We start from the raw sequence: 18800 nt of genomic DNA, 5'->3' as shown, positions 1-18800 counted from the left end.
ACCATGCTGTTTTGATTACTGTAGCCTTGTAGTATAGTTTGAAGTCTGGTAGTGTGATGCCTTTTGCTTTGTTCTTTTTGCTTAGAATTGACTTGGCTATGCAGGTTCCCTTTTGGTTCCATATGAAGTTTAAGGTGGTTTTTTCCAGTTCTGTGAAGAAGGTTAATGGTAGCTTCATGGGGTTACCATTGAATCTGTAAACTACTTTGGGCAGTATCACCATTTTCACGATATTGATTCTTCCTAACCATGAACATGGAATGTTTCTTTATCTGTTTGTGTCCTCTCTTATTTCATTGAGCAGTGGCTTGTAGTTCTTCTTGAAGAAATCCTTTGTGTTCCTCATTAGTTGTATTCCTAGATATTTTATTCTCTTTGCAGCAATTGTGAATGACAGTTCTTCATTTCGCTCTCTTTAAGTCTGTTATTGGTATATAGGAATGCTTGTGATTTTTGCACATTGATTTTGTATCCTGAGACTTTGCTGAAGTTGCTTATCAGTTTGAGAAAATTTTGGGCTGAGATGATGGGGTCTTCTACACATACAATCATGTCGTCTGCAAATAGAGGCAATTTGACTTCCTCCCTTCTTATTGGAATACCCTTTATTTCTTTTTCTTGCCTGATTGCTCTGGCTAGAACTTCCAATACTAGATTGAATAGGAGTGGTGAGAGAGGGCATCCTTGTCTAGTGCCAGATTTCAAAGGGAATGCTTCCAGTTTTTGCCCATTCGGTATGATATTGGCTGTTGGCTTGTCATAAATAGCTGTTATTATTTTGAGATATGTTCCGTTAATACCTAGTTTATTGAGGGTTTTTAGCATAAAGGGCTGTTGAATTTTGTCAAATGCCTTCTCTGTGTCAATTGAGATAATCATGCAGTTTTTGTCTTTGGTCCTGTTTATGTGTGAATTACGTTTATAGACTTGTGTATGTTCAACCAGCCTTGCATCCCTGGGATGAATCCTAATTGATCGTGGTGGCTAAACTTTTTGATGTGCTGTTGCAATCAGCTTGCCAGTGTTTTATTGAAGATTTTTTCATCTATGTTCATAACAAATATAGGCCTAAAGTTTTCTTTTCTTGCTGACTCTCTGCTTGGTTTTGGTATCAGGATGAAGTTAGTCTCATAAAATCAATAGGGCAGGATTCCTTCTTTTTGGATTATTTCGAATAGGTTCAGAAGGAATAGTACCAGCTCCTGTTTGCATGTCTGGTAGAATTCGGCTGTGAACCCATCTGGACCTGTGCTTTTTTTGGGTGGTAGGCTCTTTATTGCTGCCTCGACTTCAGACCTTGTTATTGGTCTATTCAGGGTTTCAGCTTCTTCTGGGTTTAGGCTTGAGAGGATGCAGGTGTCCAGGAATTTATCCATTTCTTCCAGGTTTACTAGTTTATGTGCATAGAGTTCTTTGTAGTAATCTCTGATGATTATTTGAATTTCTGTGGAATCTGTGGTGATATCCCCTTTATCGTTTTTATTGCATCTGTTTGATTATTCTCTTTTTTCTTTTTTATTAATCTGACTAGTTGTGTGTCTATTTTGTTGATCTTTTCAAAAAACCAGCTCCTGGATTTATTGATTTTTTGAAGGGATTTTTGCATCTCTATCTCCTTCAGTTCTGCTCTGATCTTAGTTATTTCTTGTCTTCTGCTAGGTTTTGAGGGTTTTTTTATTTTATTTTTTATTTATTTATTTATTTATTTATTTATCTTGCTCCTCTAGCTCTTTCAATTTTGATGACAGGGTGTCAACTTTAGATCTCTCCTTGCTTCTCATGTGGGCATTTATTGCTATATATTTTCCTTTAGAGACTGATGATAGGATTTCGATTTTAGATCTTTCCTTTCTTCTCATGTGGGCATTCATTGCTGTATATTTTCCTCTAGAGACTGTTTTAAATGTGTCCCAGAGATTCTGGTATGTTATGTCTTCGTTCTAGTTGGTTTTGAAGAACATCTTTACTTCTTTTTTCATTTCATTGTTTATCCAGTCGACATTCAAGAGCCTGTTGTTCAGTTTCCATGAAGCTGTGTGGTTCTGAGTTACTTTCTGAATTCTCAGTTCTAACTTGATTGCACTGTGGTCTGAGAGACTGTTTGTTATGATTTTGTACTTTTGCATTTGCTGAGGAGTGATTTGCTTCCAATTATGTGGTCAATTTTAAAGTAGGTGTGATTTGGTTCTGAGAAGAATGTATATTCTGTGGATTTGGGGTGGAGAGTTCTGTAAATGTATATTAGGTTTGGTTGTTCCAGGTTTGAGTTCAAGTCCTGGATATCCTTGATAATTTTCTGTCTCATCAATCTGTCTAATATTGACAATGGGGTGTTAAAGTCTCCCACTATTATTGTGTGGACGTCTAAGGCTCTTTGTAACTCCTTAAGAACTTGCCTTATGTTTCTGGGTGCTCGTGTATTGGGTGTGTGTATACTTAGGATCATTAGCTCTTCTTGTTGCATTGATGCTTTTACCATTAAGTGATGTCCTCCTTTGTCTCTTTTGATCTTTGTTGGTTTAAAGTCTATTTCATCTGAGACGAGAATTGCAACTCCTGCTTCTTTTTGCTCTCCATTTGCTTGGTAAATCTTCCTCCATCCCTTTATTTTGAGCCTTTGTGTATCCTTGCATGTGAGATGGGTTTCCTGGATACAGCACACAGATGGGTTTTAGCTTTTTATCCAATTTGCCAGTCTGTGTCTTTTGATTGGGGCATTTAGCCCATTTACATTTAAGTTTAATATTGTTGTGTGAATTTGATCGTGCCATTTTGATGCTAGCTGGCTATTTTGCCTGTTAGTTGGTGCAATTTCTTCATTGTGTTTATGCTCTTTACCATTTGGTATGTTTTTGGAATGGCTGGTACTGGTGTTCCTTTCTACGTTTAGTGCCTCTTTCAGGAGCTCTTGTAAAGCAGGCCTGGTGGTGAAGAAATCCCTAGTAGTTGCTTGTTCACAAAGAATTTTATTTTTCCTTTGTTTATGAAGTTTAGTTTGGCTGGATATGAAATTCTGTGTTGAAAATTTAAAAAAAAATGTTGAATATTGGCCCCCACTCTCTTCTGGCTTGTAGGGTTACTGCTGTGAGTCTGATGGGCTTCCCTTTGTGGGTAAGCTGACCTTTCTTTCTTTCTGTCCATAGCATTTTTTCCTTCATTTCAACCATAGTGAAGCTGATGATTGTGTACCTTGAGGTTGCTCTTCTTGAGGAATAACATTGTGGTGTTCTTTTTATTTCCTGGACTTGAATGTTGGCCTACCTTGCCATGTATGGGAAGTTCTCTTGGATAAAATCCTGAAAAGTGTTTTCCAGCTTGGATCCATTCTCTCCATCACATTCAGATACACCTATCAAACATAGATTAGGTCTTTTCACATAATCCCATATTTCTTGGAGGCTTTGTTAATTTCTTTTCACTCTTTTTTCTCTTATCTTGCCTTATCCTTTTATTCCATTGAGCTGATATTCAATCTATAATATCCTTTCCTCAGCTACTGAAACTTGTGTATGCTTCACAAAGTTCTGGTGCTGTGTTTTTCATCTCCATCAGGTCATTTGTATTCTTCTCTAAGCTGTTTATTCCAGTGAGCATCTCATCTAACTTTTTTCTAGGTTCTTAGTTTCTTTGCATTGGGTTAGCACATATTCTTTTAGCTCAGAGAAGTTTGTTATTACCCAGCTTCTAAAGCTTCTTTCTGTCAATTCATCAGATTCATTCTCCATCCATCTGTGATCCCTAGCTTGTGAGGAGTTTTGATCCCTTGGATAAGGAGAGGTCCTCTGGCTTTTGGTGTTTTCATCCTTTTTACACTAGTTTCTTCCCATCTTGGTGGTTTTATCTACCTGTGTTCTTTGTAGTTGGTGACTCTCTGATGAGGTCTCTGAGTGCAAGTCCTTTTTTTGATATTGAAGTTATTTCTTTCTGTTTCTTAGTTCTTCTTCTAAGAGCCAGGACCCTCTGCTGCAGCACCACTGGAGGTCCACTCCAGACCTTGTAAACCTGGGCATCACCCACAGGTGCAGCAGAAGAGTAAGGGTTGCCACCGGTTTCTTCCTCAGCTATTATTGTCCCAGAAGGGTAACTACCAGATGTCAGCCTGAGCTCTCCTTTATGAGGTGACTCTTTGCATATACAGGGGTTGGGGAGTTGCTTGAGGAGACAGTCTGTCCCTTATAAGAGCTCAAGTGCTATGCTGGGAGCTCCACTCTTCCATACAGAGCTGCTTGCCAGGTACCTTTAAGTCTGCTGCAGCTGAACTTATAACTGCCTCTTTTCCCAGATGCTCTGTCCTAGGCAGTTTGGCTTTATTTATAAGTTCCTCTAATACTGCTGCCTTTTTTCATAGATGCCCTGCCCCACACGGAGTAGTCTAGTCACTGTCTGCCAGTAGAGGTATTGCTGAGCTGCTGCAGGCTCTGCCCAGCTGCTAAGTGAACTGCCTTGGTAGTGGCTGACTGCCTCGGCAGTGGGGTATACCCTTTCTCCCACTGAGCTTGACCATCCTGGGTCCAGCTGTGCTTGCTGTATAACTCTCAATCCAGAATGTTTCAGCTAGCTTGTTTTGTGGTGGTGGTGTCCGTCGAGCCAGATCTCCTGGCTCCCTGTCTCAGCCCCCTCCCTTTCAGTTGAATGGTTGGCTCTGTCTTCCAGGCATTCCAGGCACCAGTTGAAACTGCCACCAAGACTTGTGTGAGTTTCTGTGCACTGACACGGCACTGGCTGAAACCACTGTGCTGAAAACTCATATCACTTTTTGGCCCAGGAATCTCGTGGTCTGTGGACAGTGAAAACTTGTTTGGAAATGCAGTGAGCACTCACCCTCCGCACTGTTCTCGCTAGGAACTGCACTCCAGAGCTGTTCCTATTTGGCCATCTTGGATCTCTCCCACTATATTACCCTTGTTTTTCCTTCCTGACTGTTGATGGTTTAAAATCTGTTTATCTAATGTGAGAAAAGTGACTTCTGCTCTTTTTTTAAATTGTTTTCTATTTGCTTGTTAGATCTTTCTCTATCCTTTTACATTGAGCCTGTGGGTGTCATTGCCGTTGAAATGGGTCCCTTGAAGACAGTAGATTGTTGGGTCTTATCTTTTTATCTAGCTTTCCACTTTATCCATTTTAAGTGGTATATTTAGACCATTTACATTCAGGGTTATTATTGATATATGAGATTTTGATTTTGTCATCGTGTTGTTGACTACTTGTTTTTTTAGATTTGATTGAACAGTTGCCCTATGTTGCTTGTGGGCCATGTGCTTGAGTGAATTTTTGAGGTAGCATTTTTTTGTCTTGTATTTTCATATTTAGCACTCCCTTAAAACCTCTTAGAAAGGTTGTCTGCTAATAATGAATTCCTTTAGTGCTTGTTTACCTGGGAAGGATTTTATTTCTCATTTGCTTATGAGTTTAGTTTCATGGAATATGATATTCTTGGTTGAAAATTCTTTACTGTGAGAATGTTGAAAGTAGGCCTCAATCTCTTTTGACTTGTAGGGCTTTTGCTGAGAGTTCTGCCACTAGTCTGATGGGGTTTCCTTCATAGGTCACCTGACTTTTCTCTTGGGCTGCTTTTAAGATTTTTTTGTTTTGAATTGGTCTTGGTGAATCTGATGACTATCTATCTTCTGGTTGATCATATTCTATAGTATCTGCAGGGGGGTTGTGTATTTATTGAATTCATATGTTCTTCACCCTAGGACATCTGAGGAAATTTTCATGAACCATATCCTCAAATATGTTTTACAAGTTACTCTCTCTCCTTCTCTTTTGAAAACACCATGAGTCATACATTTAGTCTCTTTACATAATCCCATGTTTCTCAAAGTATTTTTTTCATTTTTTAAAATTCTTTTTTTTATTATTTATGTCTGACTGAGTTGATTGCATAAACTGATCTTTCAGTTCTGAGATTCTTTCCTCAGCTTGATCTATTCTACTGCTGATGCTTCAGATTGTATTGTGGAGTCTTGAAGTAAATTTTTTAGTTCCAGAAATTCAATTTGGTTCTTTCTTAAAATGGATATTTCATCTTTCAGCCACTAAACTGTTTTACTGGATTCCTTAGATTATGTTTCAACATTCTCCTTCATTCTCACTAAGCTTCATTGTCATCCAGCTTCTGAATTCTATGTCCACAATCACCTCTCTGGTTAAGAGCCATTTCTGGGAGGATAGTGTGTACATTTATTGGTAAGGGCAAACACTGGCTTTTTGAGTTGCCAATTCTTGCATTTATTCTTTCTCATGTGTAAGGATTGATGTTTCTTTAACTGTGAGATAAGTTGAATATAGTCAGCTGGCTTTGTTTCTGGTATTTTCAAAGAGTCATGACTTTGTACGGAATGTTTATTTCTGGCTGGATCTTTTCTTTCATTTTCACAGGTGATACATACTTGCAAAATATTTTAGGTTTGCATTTTGCCTTGAGATACAGTAGGTGACGCTTAAGAGCAATAGCAAGCAGATGGGCTCCTACTATGTTTCAGGGCTTTTTTGTGTTTTTGTGGAAGATGAGCATAGTCCTCTCTGGTATTGGTGAGAGAGGTGACTAGCTCACCTAGATGATTCCTGGGCCTTGGAGAAGCCTCTTCCATTCACTGGTTCCATGTCCGCATTTCTTTTGTTAAGTGTTCTGGCCCATGGGCTCCCTCAGGCAGGGACCACAGTTGGTAGACTGATCATATTCTTACCAGGCTGGACTCGTAAAGCAAAACACCCCCCAATCTTCCACCAGCTCGTGAACCTGGGTATCTCTACCTCTCTCAGTGATCTGAGACTGAGAGCTCCCTTTTGCTTGACCACTACCAAGTCTTGCTCAGCTAAGAGCTGTGAGAGGGGGTAAGGTCACTTGATCCCTTGTCTAGTGCTTTTCTGGGGTTCATAGGGTTGTGGCCACAGACAGACTACAGGAAGGGGTAGGAATGCAGGGCTGGAAGCTCTAGCAGGCATGGTTTTCCTGGCTATGACTGGTGAGTATAGGTGGAGTTGCCTGACTTGATGTTGGGTTGTTTTCTCGAGGGTGTTCCTGCAATTCGAGTTCAGACAAAAGTGGAAGTGCTGGGCTGAAAGTTCTAGCTGACTGGCTACAAGTGGTAGGGGGCATGTTGAATCACCTGTACTTCAGTTTGGCTGTTTCCCTGGATAACAGGAGACTGTGTCCACTGGAATAGTTCAGAAAGAAGAGGAACTACTGGGCTGGAAGCTCTAGCAGACATGGTCTGCTGGCTACAAGTGACAGGAGTGGGCATTGTTGTTTGTGTATATGGGACTCATTATTATGCCTCATAAATTTTTGTTGAAAACTAGATGTTTTGTTAATATACTTTATCAGCTCTTGATTCTGATTTTTCTCTACCTCTGGAGCATGTTGCTACAGGTGTCACATTAGTATCATTGACATTATTGCTTTCACTGAGTTTTTTGCATCTGAGACCTTCCATATTCTACTCCATGTAAAATCAGCCTCTCTCAGGCAGTGTTGCAGAGCTGCAAGTACTTACAACTTTCCATGACCTTGTTTAGAACTTCCACAATAAGGTGCCACAGGTAATGGAAGCTGTTGCATGTAGCAGTATACTCTACTTGCCCACAGCTGATGTTGTGTAACATGGGTCTAGAAAGAATGGAAGTTGTGAGACTTTAAGGTGTGCCTTGCCCTACCAAGTGTGGAACTTTTGTAATTCAAAGCTGTATCTGAGGAGTGGAGGAGGAAAACAGATCCTAGCTTAAATATTATAGACTCTAACTTTTTCTTATTAGGAATCACTAATTTTTCTTGAATAAATGCTCCTGAATTTGATTTACACCATTTGATCAATTTTCACACTTGAAATGGTTGTTTCCATAACTTTTTCCAGTTTTATTGCTGGTTTGTTTGAGAAAGAATCTGCTGAGCTTCTTACTCAACTCTTCTGGGAGGCTCATTCTTACTTATTCATATTTTTATTTACGTGTCTATTTTTTTCTTAGTTTAACAAAACGTAATTACGCATTTTGTGCAAATGCAATGTCCTAGTCAATGGAGATTACATAAATGAACAAGATAGATACAGACCACAGCCTTTCTGGAGCTTAAAATATAGGATGGTATTTTGTTATGAAGAATTTTTGCTTAGACTACATGAATATTTTATTTTGTGTGTCTATCTTATCAATTGGTGAGGTGACCAAGCCCATTCTGTTGAAACATCACAAAGTCAAGTTTGTTCTCAGAGAAAAAGAATGCTGTGATCAATTTTTAATGACTGGCATAGGTACAAAAGGGACCCTTGAGAATGACATGTTATGATCTTGCCAAACTTGACATGTAAATTTTGAGTTTAATGCTAATGCTCGTTGCTGCAGAAGTTACAAAAAATCTGCTTATTATTCCTAGCACCAAGATCAATGGGTTTCTTGGATGAGATCCTTAAAATGCTGTATGGCCAGTGCTGTTTATCTCAGGATATAAATGGTCCAAGAGATCTTTCAGTACAAACAAACACCTAAACTAAAGTAGAGAGAGAGGAGAAAGCCAGTGGAAGTCCACTTTTGTAAGCTGTTTTCTTTAATCTCTCCTGGTAATCACCTCTCCCAATTATTATGACATATAGGTATTATGTGATAATTGTGGTAGGACCAAAGTGGAAGAAAACTGTAAATAACTTCTTTGAGATACAATGATGTAAAACATTATTAATTGTATGTTATCAGGAAATAGCATCGGCTAATCAAATATTCTAAGAATCTGCAGTCTAGTCTTTCATTATGGTGTTATTCCAGTGACAGTATGGAAAGAAAAAAGGATGAAGCAGGCTGCCAAGACAAGCAACGTAATATATGTTTGTTGCAGTTTTTAGCATGGCTGTGAATGCTATCCATGACATGCTTACCTTTTCAAACTCATGATGCTCCTCTCACTCCTACATTAAAAATTTACTTTCTCCAGTTAATGTAGTGCTTATACCCTCTGTCCACTGTGTTCTTGATGTGTCTTTCTGTTCCATTGCTCATGGGTTTCTACTGCCTGGACCATTGTATTACTTACCCAACATCGTTCCTCTAAGTAATTTCTACTTTTCCTTCAAGATCCAGGTAACGGGTCACCTATTCCAGAAAGCCTTCTTTTGTTTCCTTTTATTGTAATTCTCTGTTAACATTTGTTTGTCTCTTGTCCTAACTTAGAGCTCCCTGAGGACATGGAATGTATCTGACTCATCTAACACCAGTGCACAAAATATAGTTCACAACACATACTTTAAAAGTTTATTCTCATTGTAGAGTGTCAATGGAGCAAAGTAGGAGGAGGCACTTTGGTTTACTGATCACCAAGTAAGGCAGAAGATCAAGGGAAAAGAATTAATTAAGAGCAATAGGATTTGGAGTCAGACAGAGCTGGGTTTGAATTCTCATCACTTCACCTCATAGCTGACAGACCCCATTCAGCCTCCTGTTTCCTCTTCTGTGTAATAAATATTGTCACTTCCTCTGAAATCAGTGATCATGGGTTAAATTCCCAGTTCCTATACTATCTTAGCTACGTGATTTTGAAAATGCCTCCTAAAGTTTTTTTTATATAAATTCCTTCATCTGTAAAATTAGGACAATAATAGTTACTCCCTCTTACAGGGTTGCTGTAAGATAAAATGAGATGAGATAGGCAAAACTCAGAACAATTCTAGGAACAGATAAAGCAAGGAAAATATATATAGCTGGTACCATGAAGTAAAGCAGAGATATTGATATTGTCTACATTAATATCAAGATAAACATATACATGTGTTCAATAAATGATACTATTATAACTATTAATACCTTTAAAGAACTGTCCACATTCTTACATTATATCCCTCCAACCATCCTGCAAAGTCAATGTAGCATCCTCATCTTAGCTGTAAGAAAGTCAAGGCTCAAAAACTAAATATCTGATTTGATTTACATATCTTGTAAGTAGGAGATAAACATAAGAAGCCTACACAAGCTTGAGAAACTGAGAAGTGTATTTCTCAGTAGAAAAAAAAAAAAAAAGAACCAGGAACAAAGCATTAATCTATTTGGCAACCAACAATTCTGCATCTTTGACACAAGATCTCTTAAACCTCATATATTTTTAGCATTAGTAAGGACGACAAAAACAATGCACGACTATTATCAATGCACGCGTATAGTGAAAATCACATTGCATTTGAAGTCAGATAGAATACAACTGAATTTCAGTCTTGACCCTGACCCTTAAATCACTTTATAAATCATTCAGTTTCCTCAGGTTTTAAACAAATATAACTTCAGTTGCTGTGAGGGATTTGGAGGAAACATAAATGAGATAATGTATAGAATTTCTAGCTCCTAGTATCTCATATATTTTAGGTACTTGATAAATTGCAGCTATCATCTATCATGGGTCTTGTATCCATATGATCTAGATTCTAGAATATCATCCGGCTTGCAATGGACACTCTAAATGTGTTCAAGGGCTAAACTAGAGGGAAAAGTTGCAAACCATGGGAAGCCTGAAGCTGAGGAAAATTCTCCCCAAAAGGCATAACCAGTATATTTCTCCTTGGGTTCTATCCTACTGACTAAACTGTTTTCCCTGTCTTCAGAAACTGAGTAACTAGGTGATGGAAACATAAACAGAGCAACTTAGACAGAAACTTTTTTTCAAAGACTTAAGAAATTAAGGCCAGGCATGCTGGCACATGCCTGTAATCCCAGCACTTTGGGAAGCCAAGACAGGCAAATCACCTGAGGTCAGGATTTCGAGACCAGCCAGGCCAACATGGTGAAGCCCTGTCTCCACTAAAAATACAAAAATTAGCTGGGTGTGTAATACTACAGGAATATTACACATTCCTGTAACACCAGCTACTCAGGAGGTGAAGGCAGCAGAATCAGTTGAACCTGGAGGTTGCAGTAAGATGAGATTGTGCCATTACACTCCAGCCTAAGTAACAAGTGTGAAACTCTGTCAAAAGAAAGAGAAAAAAAGAAAGAAAGAAAGAAAGAAAGAAAGAAAAAGAAAGAAAGATTAAAAAAAGAAAGAAAGAAAGAAAGAAAAAGAAAAGAAAGAAAGAAGAAAGGAAGGAAGGAAGGGAAGAGAAGTTAAGAGTGAGTGACTGAAGCCCAGGAGAGTGTAAGAGTGAGAAAATTATGGATAGGGACTATTTTATACCCTCTCCCTCATCCTCCACAACTCTTATGTTAATTTATATGTATTATTTCAACTAATCTTAACAGCAGCACTGCAAGGCATAGATTACTCTGATTTCCTAGATAAGAAATAAGTTGAGAAAGATTCAGTGTCTTCCTCCAGGATGCACAAATAGAAAATTGCGGACTGAAGGATTCCGAATTCCAAGTTTAAGTGGAACACAGGTTTACTGAGTGTGAACATGTATTTGATGAAGATCTTTCTATCTTCATCTCAAAGAATAATGTGGTTCCCTGGCACAAGACTCTGGAGAAACCAGAGAAACTGATCTAGTACATATCCAGGGACCTTTAAACCGCACATAATCATGATCCATCCATGGTTTCAAAAGCAGCTAAAAAAACCTAGTTTGGTCAACAAAAGAACACATTGAATTCAAAGGGGATGATAGCTAAGGTGAGTAAATAATCCCTTGGAGAATTGTGTTTTTTTATGAGAAACTTCTGGGAAGCCACAAATCCTGAGAAAAACTTAACTTGGTTTAATTCAGAGCAGCCATGGGAGATTTGGATATAGTGTGATAACACTGTGTGATAGAAGACAAGTGGCTGAAACTCCCTGAGACAGAGTTCTGTAAAATGTAAATACTCATATGCACTTGTAGGATTCTTGTGGACAGATCAGATATTGGCAAAGTATCTTTCACATATGACATTAGCAACTGTTTTCTGGAATTTTCAGTCACACAGCATTTTTATACCTGCATGTTTAAAACTTGTACAACTGCAAAAGAAAATTATGTATTTTTCAAAACATACATCTCTATCTCTTTAAGATTTATAGAATGCAAGAAATACAATTAGGTACCTGTGTAAGCAAAGTTGAAAGGCCGTGTCAGAGGAACATGATGCTTAGGTGCCACTGTGGGATGTGAGGGGTATAAGAACACACCATCATCACCTAGCATCTCCACCAGCTCTTTACGCAGGCTTTCTTCCACTGCCTTAAACTTTTGGCATTTCTCATTGTTATATTTGAGCTTTTCTTCCAACAAAGCCAGTCCTGCAGAATAATAACACATATCAAGTTAAAGTAATAAACTTCATTTTAATTTCTAGTGTTCTTTATCTTTTCTTATTCAAGTAATACATATTCATTATAGAACACTGAGAAAGTAAGAAAGCAATAAAAAATACTTTATAATCTTACCACCCATTGTCAATCATTTAACTCCTTCTAATTTGTTTCAGTAATGCTATATATAAAATTTCTAGCCTCTGCTACAGCATAGTGTATCATAAGTATTGTTCACATCATTTAAAACTCATTATAGCTGGGCACAGTAGCTCATGCCTGTAATCCCAGCACTTTGTGAGACAAAGACCAGCAGATCACTTGAACCCAGGAGTTTAAGACCAGCTTTGAAATAAGATGAAACCCCATTTCTACTAAAAATACAAAAATTAGCCAGGTGTGGTGGTGAACTGCCACAGTCCCAGATTTCTTAAGCCCAGGAGGTTGATGCTATAGCGAGTCATGATTGCCCCACTCCACTCCAGCCTAGATATCAGAGCGATACCCTTAGAAAAGGGAAACAGAAAAAAGTTTGGAAAATTTGCAGCCTGATGATGGATAGAAAAAGAAAAAAAGAAAGCATTTTCTAAGGAAAAATTCAAGCCAGCTACAGAAATTTGCATAAGTAATGAAGAGCCAAATGTTAATCTCCAAGACAATGGGGAAAATGTTTCCAGGGCATGTCAGAGACTTTTGTGGCAGCCCCTTCCATCACAAGGTCGGAGGCCTCTGACAGAACAGTGAAGGGTCAGAGGCCTAAAAGTGTAGGAAAGATGGTCTTGCCTAACAGGGAAAAAATGGTTTCATGGGCCAGGCCTAGGGTCCCACTACTGTGTGCAGTCCAGGGACTTGGTGTGCTGCATCCCAGCCCCTCTAGCCATGGCTAGAGCTATGGCTAAAATGGGCCAATATTGAGCTCAAGTCATTGCTTCCAAAGATGCAAGCCCCATGCTTTGGTGGCTTCCACATGGTGTTGGGCCTGTGGGTGAGCAGAAATCAAGAATTGAGATTTGGGAGCCTCTGCCTAGATTTTAGAGGATGTATGAAAATGCATGACTGACCAGTCAGAGGCGTGCTGCAGGGACAAGTCCTTCATAGAGAACCTCTGATATCGCAGTGTGGAAGGGAAATGTGGGGTTGAAGCCCTCACACAGAGTCTCCAATGGAGCACTACCTACTGGAGCTGTGAGAATAGGGCCATGTCCTCCAGACCCCAGAAGGGTAGATCAACTGGCAGCTTGCACAGCACACCTGGAAGGGCTGCAGACACTCAATGCCAACACATGAAAGCAACTGGAAGGAAGGCTATATCCTGCAAAGCCATAGGGGCAGAGCTGCTCAGGACCATGGGAACCCCTTCTTGCATCAGCGTGACCAGGATGTGAGACATGGAGTCTAAGGAGATCATTTTGGAGCTTTAAGATTTCACTGCCCTGCTGGATTTTGGACTTGCATGGGGCTTTTAGTCAAAAATTTATATAGAAATATTCCAAGACAAAAAACTGGTCTAGGTAGAAGATTATTTACATACCAATGGAAGGGATGGTGTGCACTGACAGACCCAGACACCATTTGATCAACTCCCACAGGGGAGTTACATGTTTTCCATGGTCACCAAGCAAATCCACAAATTTCAAGGGTTCCTGAGATAAAGACAAGAAACAAAATACAAGAGTATTTTCTCAAAATATTATCATTAGAACAAAAACATTTATAAAAGTTTTATAGTGGGATTATTCATAATAGCCAAATACCAGTCAAATGATAAGTACATAGATAAAATTCATTGATGCAATAAAATGTTATTCAGCCACACAAAATAATTAAGTACTGATGTATAATACAATATAGATAAAACTTGAAATATTGTGCCTAGTTAAAGAAGCCAGTTACAAGACATCACACATGTATGAGTCTTTTTGCATGAAATATCCAGAATAATCAAATCTATTGAGACAGAAAGTAGATTCTTGGTTGCTTAAGAGTGTGGAGGTGCGAGTGGATTGTAGAGTGACTGATCATGAGTATGAGGTCCTTTTAGGAATGATGAAAGTGTTCTAGGTCAGGCATAGTGGCTCATGTCTGTAATCCCAGCACTTTGGGAGGCTGAGGCGGGCGGATCACGAGGTCAAGAGATCAAGACCATCCTGGCCAACATGGTGAAATTCCGTCTCTACTAAAAATACAAAATATATATATATATAGTCGGGAGTAGTGGCACGCCCTTGTAGTCCCAGCTACTCGGGAGGCTGAGGCAGAAGAATTGCTTGAACCCGGGAGGTGGAAGTTGCAATGAGCCGAGGTTATGCCACTGCACTCCAGCCTGGTGCCTGGTGACAGAGTGAGACTGTCTCAAAAAATAAAAAAAAGTGTTCTAAAATTGTGATGATTTTTGGACAACTCTGAATGCACTAAAACCCATTAAATTGTATGCATTAAATAGGCACATTGTGTAGTATGTAAATTATAACTCAATAAACCTGTTATAGGGAAGTGACGGCAGAGCAGGATTGCTGAATAGAATGCTTCACCCATCAGCGTCCCTGCAAAAACCCCAAATTAAACAACTATGCATGCAAGAAAGCACATTCATAAGAGCCAATAAAGTGAGTAATCACAATAACTGGTTTTAAAATAATATCAATAAAAAAGGCATTGAAAAGAGTAGGAAAAACGGTCTTTCACTGCCTACAACAACCCCACTCCCCACTGCCCATTGTCCACGGGCACCTCATTGTAAGAGAATTTATATGCTTATAGGACAGTGAGTAAAGTGAATGGGCTACTTTGCATTGGAACTCAGTCCTGCCCTGTCCCAGTGCAATGCAACACAGAGAAAAATTATGCTGGCACCAAAGCAGGGAACATTTAGATCAGTTCTTAATGAGAGGGAAATTCTCAGCTCTAGTGAGAGGTCAGTTGTGACTGGCTCCACCACTAGCTGACTAACATGGCCTGAGGCCTGAAGTAAATTTGAGTAGCAATCAGGCCACAAGGACTACAGTCCTTAAAAAAAAAAAAAAAAAACAAAACAAAAAAAAAAAACAAAAAAAAAACCCTGGAGTTGCACTGTTACCTTGTAGGCAGTTGATTTGGGATGCATCCAACCTAGTGCAACACCAGCTGTGGTGACCAATGCAGTGTATGCATCATCCTTCCTTTAACTCCAGGCAGTCTAGCTGGTGAAGAGATTTCTGTGGCTTTGGGAAAGGAGTGGGAAGAGTACAGAGGACTTGGCCTTGCAACTTGGGTACCAGTTCAGCTATAGTAAAATGAAGCAACAAGGAGATTTCTGAAGCCCCGATAACAGACCTAAGCTCCTGAATGGCCTTTCTAGACCCACTCTAGCCAGAAAGGAATTAATTGTCCTGAAGGAAAGAACTCAGTTTCAGGAGGATTCCCCACCTTCTGACTCAAGAGCACTTGAGTCTCCTACAAACATTAGTCGGGCACTAGTTGCCATGAGCCTTGGATGAGACCCAGTACTGTGCTAGCTTAATTTTTAACCCAGCACATTGCCAGCTGTAGTGGACACAGGCATACTCATGTTACCCCTTTCTCAATTCTAGACAACTCAACACAAAAACAGACTCCTTCATACTGGGGGAAAGAGAGAGAAGAGAGTGAGGTACTTTACCTGGTGACTCAGGAAGGTTTCCCTTATATTACTCAATCCCACCAAAGCAGTGCCTTTAGGAGTTGGCAAGAGTTGCAGCATTCCTGAGCTTAAGACGTTTCCTAGTGTTGTTATGGATTCAGTGAACATATGCCTACGAAACAACACTCAATCCTCTTTGAATACATGGAAAGCCTTTTCAATAAGGATAGGTAAAACCAAGTCCTGACTGTGAATATTAAAAAAGAAAACCTAACTCTTTAATGTTCAGACATTATTAAATGTCCACAAGTATCGAAAACATCCGGGAAAATATAACTTAACCAAATGAACTAAATAAGACACCAGTGACCAATTCTGGAGTGGCAGAGATATGTGAATTGTCAGGCAGAGAATTGAAAATAGGTGTCTTGAGAAAAGTTAATGAACTTAAAGATAACACAGAGAAGGAATTTGAAATTCTGTCAGAGAAATTTTTTAAAGATTAAAATTTAAAAAGTTAAGCAGAAATTCTGAAGAAAAATTCAGTTGACAAACTGAAAATTCATCAGAATCTCTCAAATGCATTATTAATCAAATAGAAAAAGTAATTAGTAAGCTTGAAGACAGCTTGTATAAAAAGTTATTCAATGAAATAGAATTCAGTCATAAAAAGAAAGAAATTGTGTATTTTGCAGCAACATGTATAGCATTCAGGCCAGTATCTTGAGGGAAATAACAAAAAACAGTAAGTCAAATACTGCACGTCCTCAATTACGAGTGGGAGCTCAATAATGTGCATCCTTAGTGAAATAATAGATATCTGAGACTTGGAAGAGTTGAAGGGTTGAAGAGGGGTGATAAATTAGAAATAATGGATATGATGTACATTATCCAGGCGATGGTTACAATGAAAGCCCAGACTTCACCACTAAGGAATATATTCATATAACAAAACTATACTCCTTACATTTATACAAATAACACAAACAAAATGAATCAGTGAGAAGAGAAAAAAGAATAAAAAAGAATTAAACACACCTACGGTATCTAGAAAATAGTCCCAAAAGGGCAAATCTAAGATAACTTAAGATGATGGACTTAAAGATGATGTAGAGAAAGAGATGAGGGTAAAAAATTTATTCAAGGAAATAATAACTGTGAACTTTCAAACCTAGAGAAAAGCAAAACTATCCATCTACAAGAAGGTCATAGAACACCAGGAAGATTCAACCCAAATAAGACTACCTCAAGGAAAATATTAGTCAAACTCTCAAAGGTCATGGATAAAGAAAAGATGCTAAAATAAGCAAAAAACGTAGCAAGTAACAAATAAAGATGCTCTGAGACATCTGGCAGTAGATTTCCCAATAGAAACCTTAGAGGCCAGGAGAAAGTGAGAAGATATATTCAATGTACTGAAGAAAAATAAACTTCCAAACTAAATTATTATACTGAGCAAAATTATCCATCAACCATGAAGAAGAAATAAAGATACTCTCAGATAGACAAAACCTGTGGGATTTCACAACCACCAGACTTGTCTTTAAAAAATGGTAAAGAAAGTTTTTCAATCTGAAAAAAAAAAAATGAAATTAACAAACCACAGGAAATCATGTAGAGATCTAAAACTCACTGGTAATATTTTGTATTCCAACCAATATAAAATACATTAACACTGTAATTGCAATGTGTAAACCACACATGTGTTTAATAGGAAGATTACAAGACAAGTAAATCAAAATTAATAACTACAACAACAATTTTTATTTGTATAAACTTATGGGGTACAGGAGTAATTTTGTTACATGTGTAAATTGTGTAATGGTATAGTCAGAGCTTTTAAGATATCTATCACCTGAATGAAGTATATTGTACCAATTAAATAATTTAGCATAGTCTCCTCCCAAACCCATCACCCTTCTGAGTCTGCATTGACTATTATTGTTCATGCTACATCTATGTGTACACAATTATTTAAAACATCTTTTCGTCTTTCTGTATCTGACTTGTTTAATGTAAGATAATGGCCTCAAGTTCCATCCACGTTGTTGCAAATGACAAGATATTATTAGCATTTTGTGGCCGAATGTATGTTCTTGTGCACAAATACCACATTTTTTATACAATTATCTGATGATGAACACTTCAGTGGATTCCATATTTTGACTATTGTGAATAGTCCTGCAGTAAACATAGAGTGCACTGTCTTTTTGACATATTGATTTACTTTTCTTTAAAATGATATACAGTAATGAAACTGCTGGATTGAGCTGTAGTTCTATTTTATTATTTTTGGAAATCCCTATCTTGTTTTCTGCAGGCATTGTTCTCCAATTTACAAGTTCTACTTAACTTATTTTTTTGTAGCTATTGTAAATGGAATTGCTTTCTTGATTTTATTCTGAACAACACTGTTATTGGGGTATAAAAATACTACTTATTTTTACACATGGATTTTGTATCCTAAAATGTTACTGAGTTCTTTTACCAAATCTAGATTTTTTTTCTGGAGTATTTAGAATTTTCTACATATAAGATTATATAATCACATAACAGGAAAAAAATGACTTCTTTTCCAATTTTAATGTCTTTCTTTATTTTGCCAGATTGCTCTGGCTAGGACTTCCAGTACTATGGTGAATAAGAGTGGTAAAAGCGGGCATCCTTGTTTTGTTCTAGATCTTAGAAGGAATGCTTTCAACTTTTCTCCATTCAGTGTGATGTTAGATTTGGGTTTGTTATATGTGGACTTTATTACATTGAGACATGTTCATTGTATGCCTACGTTGCTGAGAGTGTTTATCATAAAACGATGCTACATTTTTTCAGGTTTGTCAAAGATCAGATGGTTGTGGGTGTGTGGCATGACTTGAGAAGCCTCTGTTCTGTTCCATTGGTCTATATCTCTGGTTTGGTACCAGTACTATGCTGTTTTTGTAGCCTTATAATATAGTTTGAAGTCAGATAGTGTGATGCCTCCAGCTTTGTTCTTTTTCT

At 38.2% G+C, this 18800-nt stretch overlaps 1 protein-coding gene across 5 annotated transcripts in view; it reads right to left on the bottom strand.

Moving 5' to 3' along the window:
- FAAH2 (fatty acid amide hydrolase 2) overlaps positions 1-18800 on the bottom strand; it is a 182947-nt gene that overhangs the window by 5109 nt on the left and 159038 nt on the right. For all 5 annotated transcript variants that reach the window (XM_074392272.1, XM_074392273.1, XM_003943989.2 and 2 more), the window contains 2 exons: positions 13737-13848; positions 11999-12193 (listed from right to left, as the gene is read on the bottom strand). In XM_074392272.1, coding sequence (XP_074248373.1) covers positions 11999-12193; positions 13737-13848 — 307 coding nt within the window. The remainder of the gene's footprint in view (positions 1-11998; positions 12194-13736; positions 13849-18800) is intronic.

The sequence above is a fragment of the Saimiri boliviensis genome, chromosome X (assembly GCF_048565385.1).
Source record: "Saimiri boliviensis isolate mSaiBol1 chromosome X, mSaiBol1.pri, whole genome shotgun sequence".
NCBI lineage: Eukaryota > Metazoa > Chordata > Mammalia > Primates > Cebidae > Saimiri > Saimiri boliviensis.
Note: the sequence above shows the minus strand (reverse complement) of the source record. Positions and strands in the feature narration are given on the sequence as shown.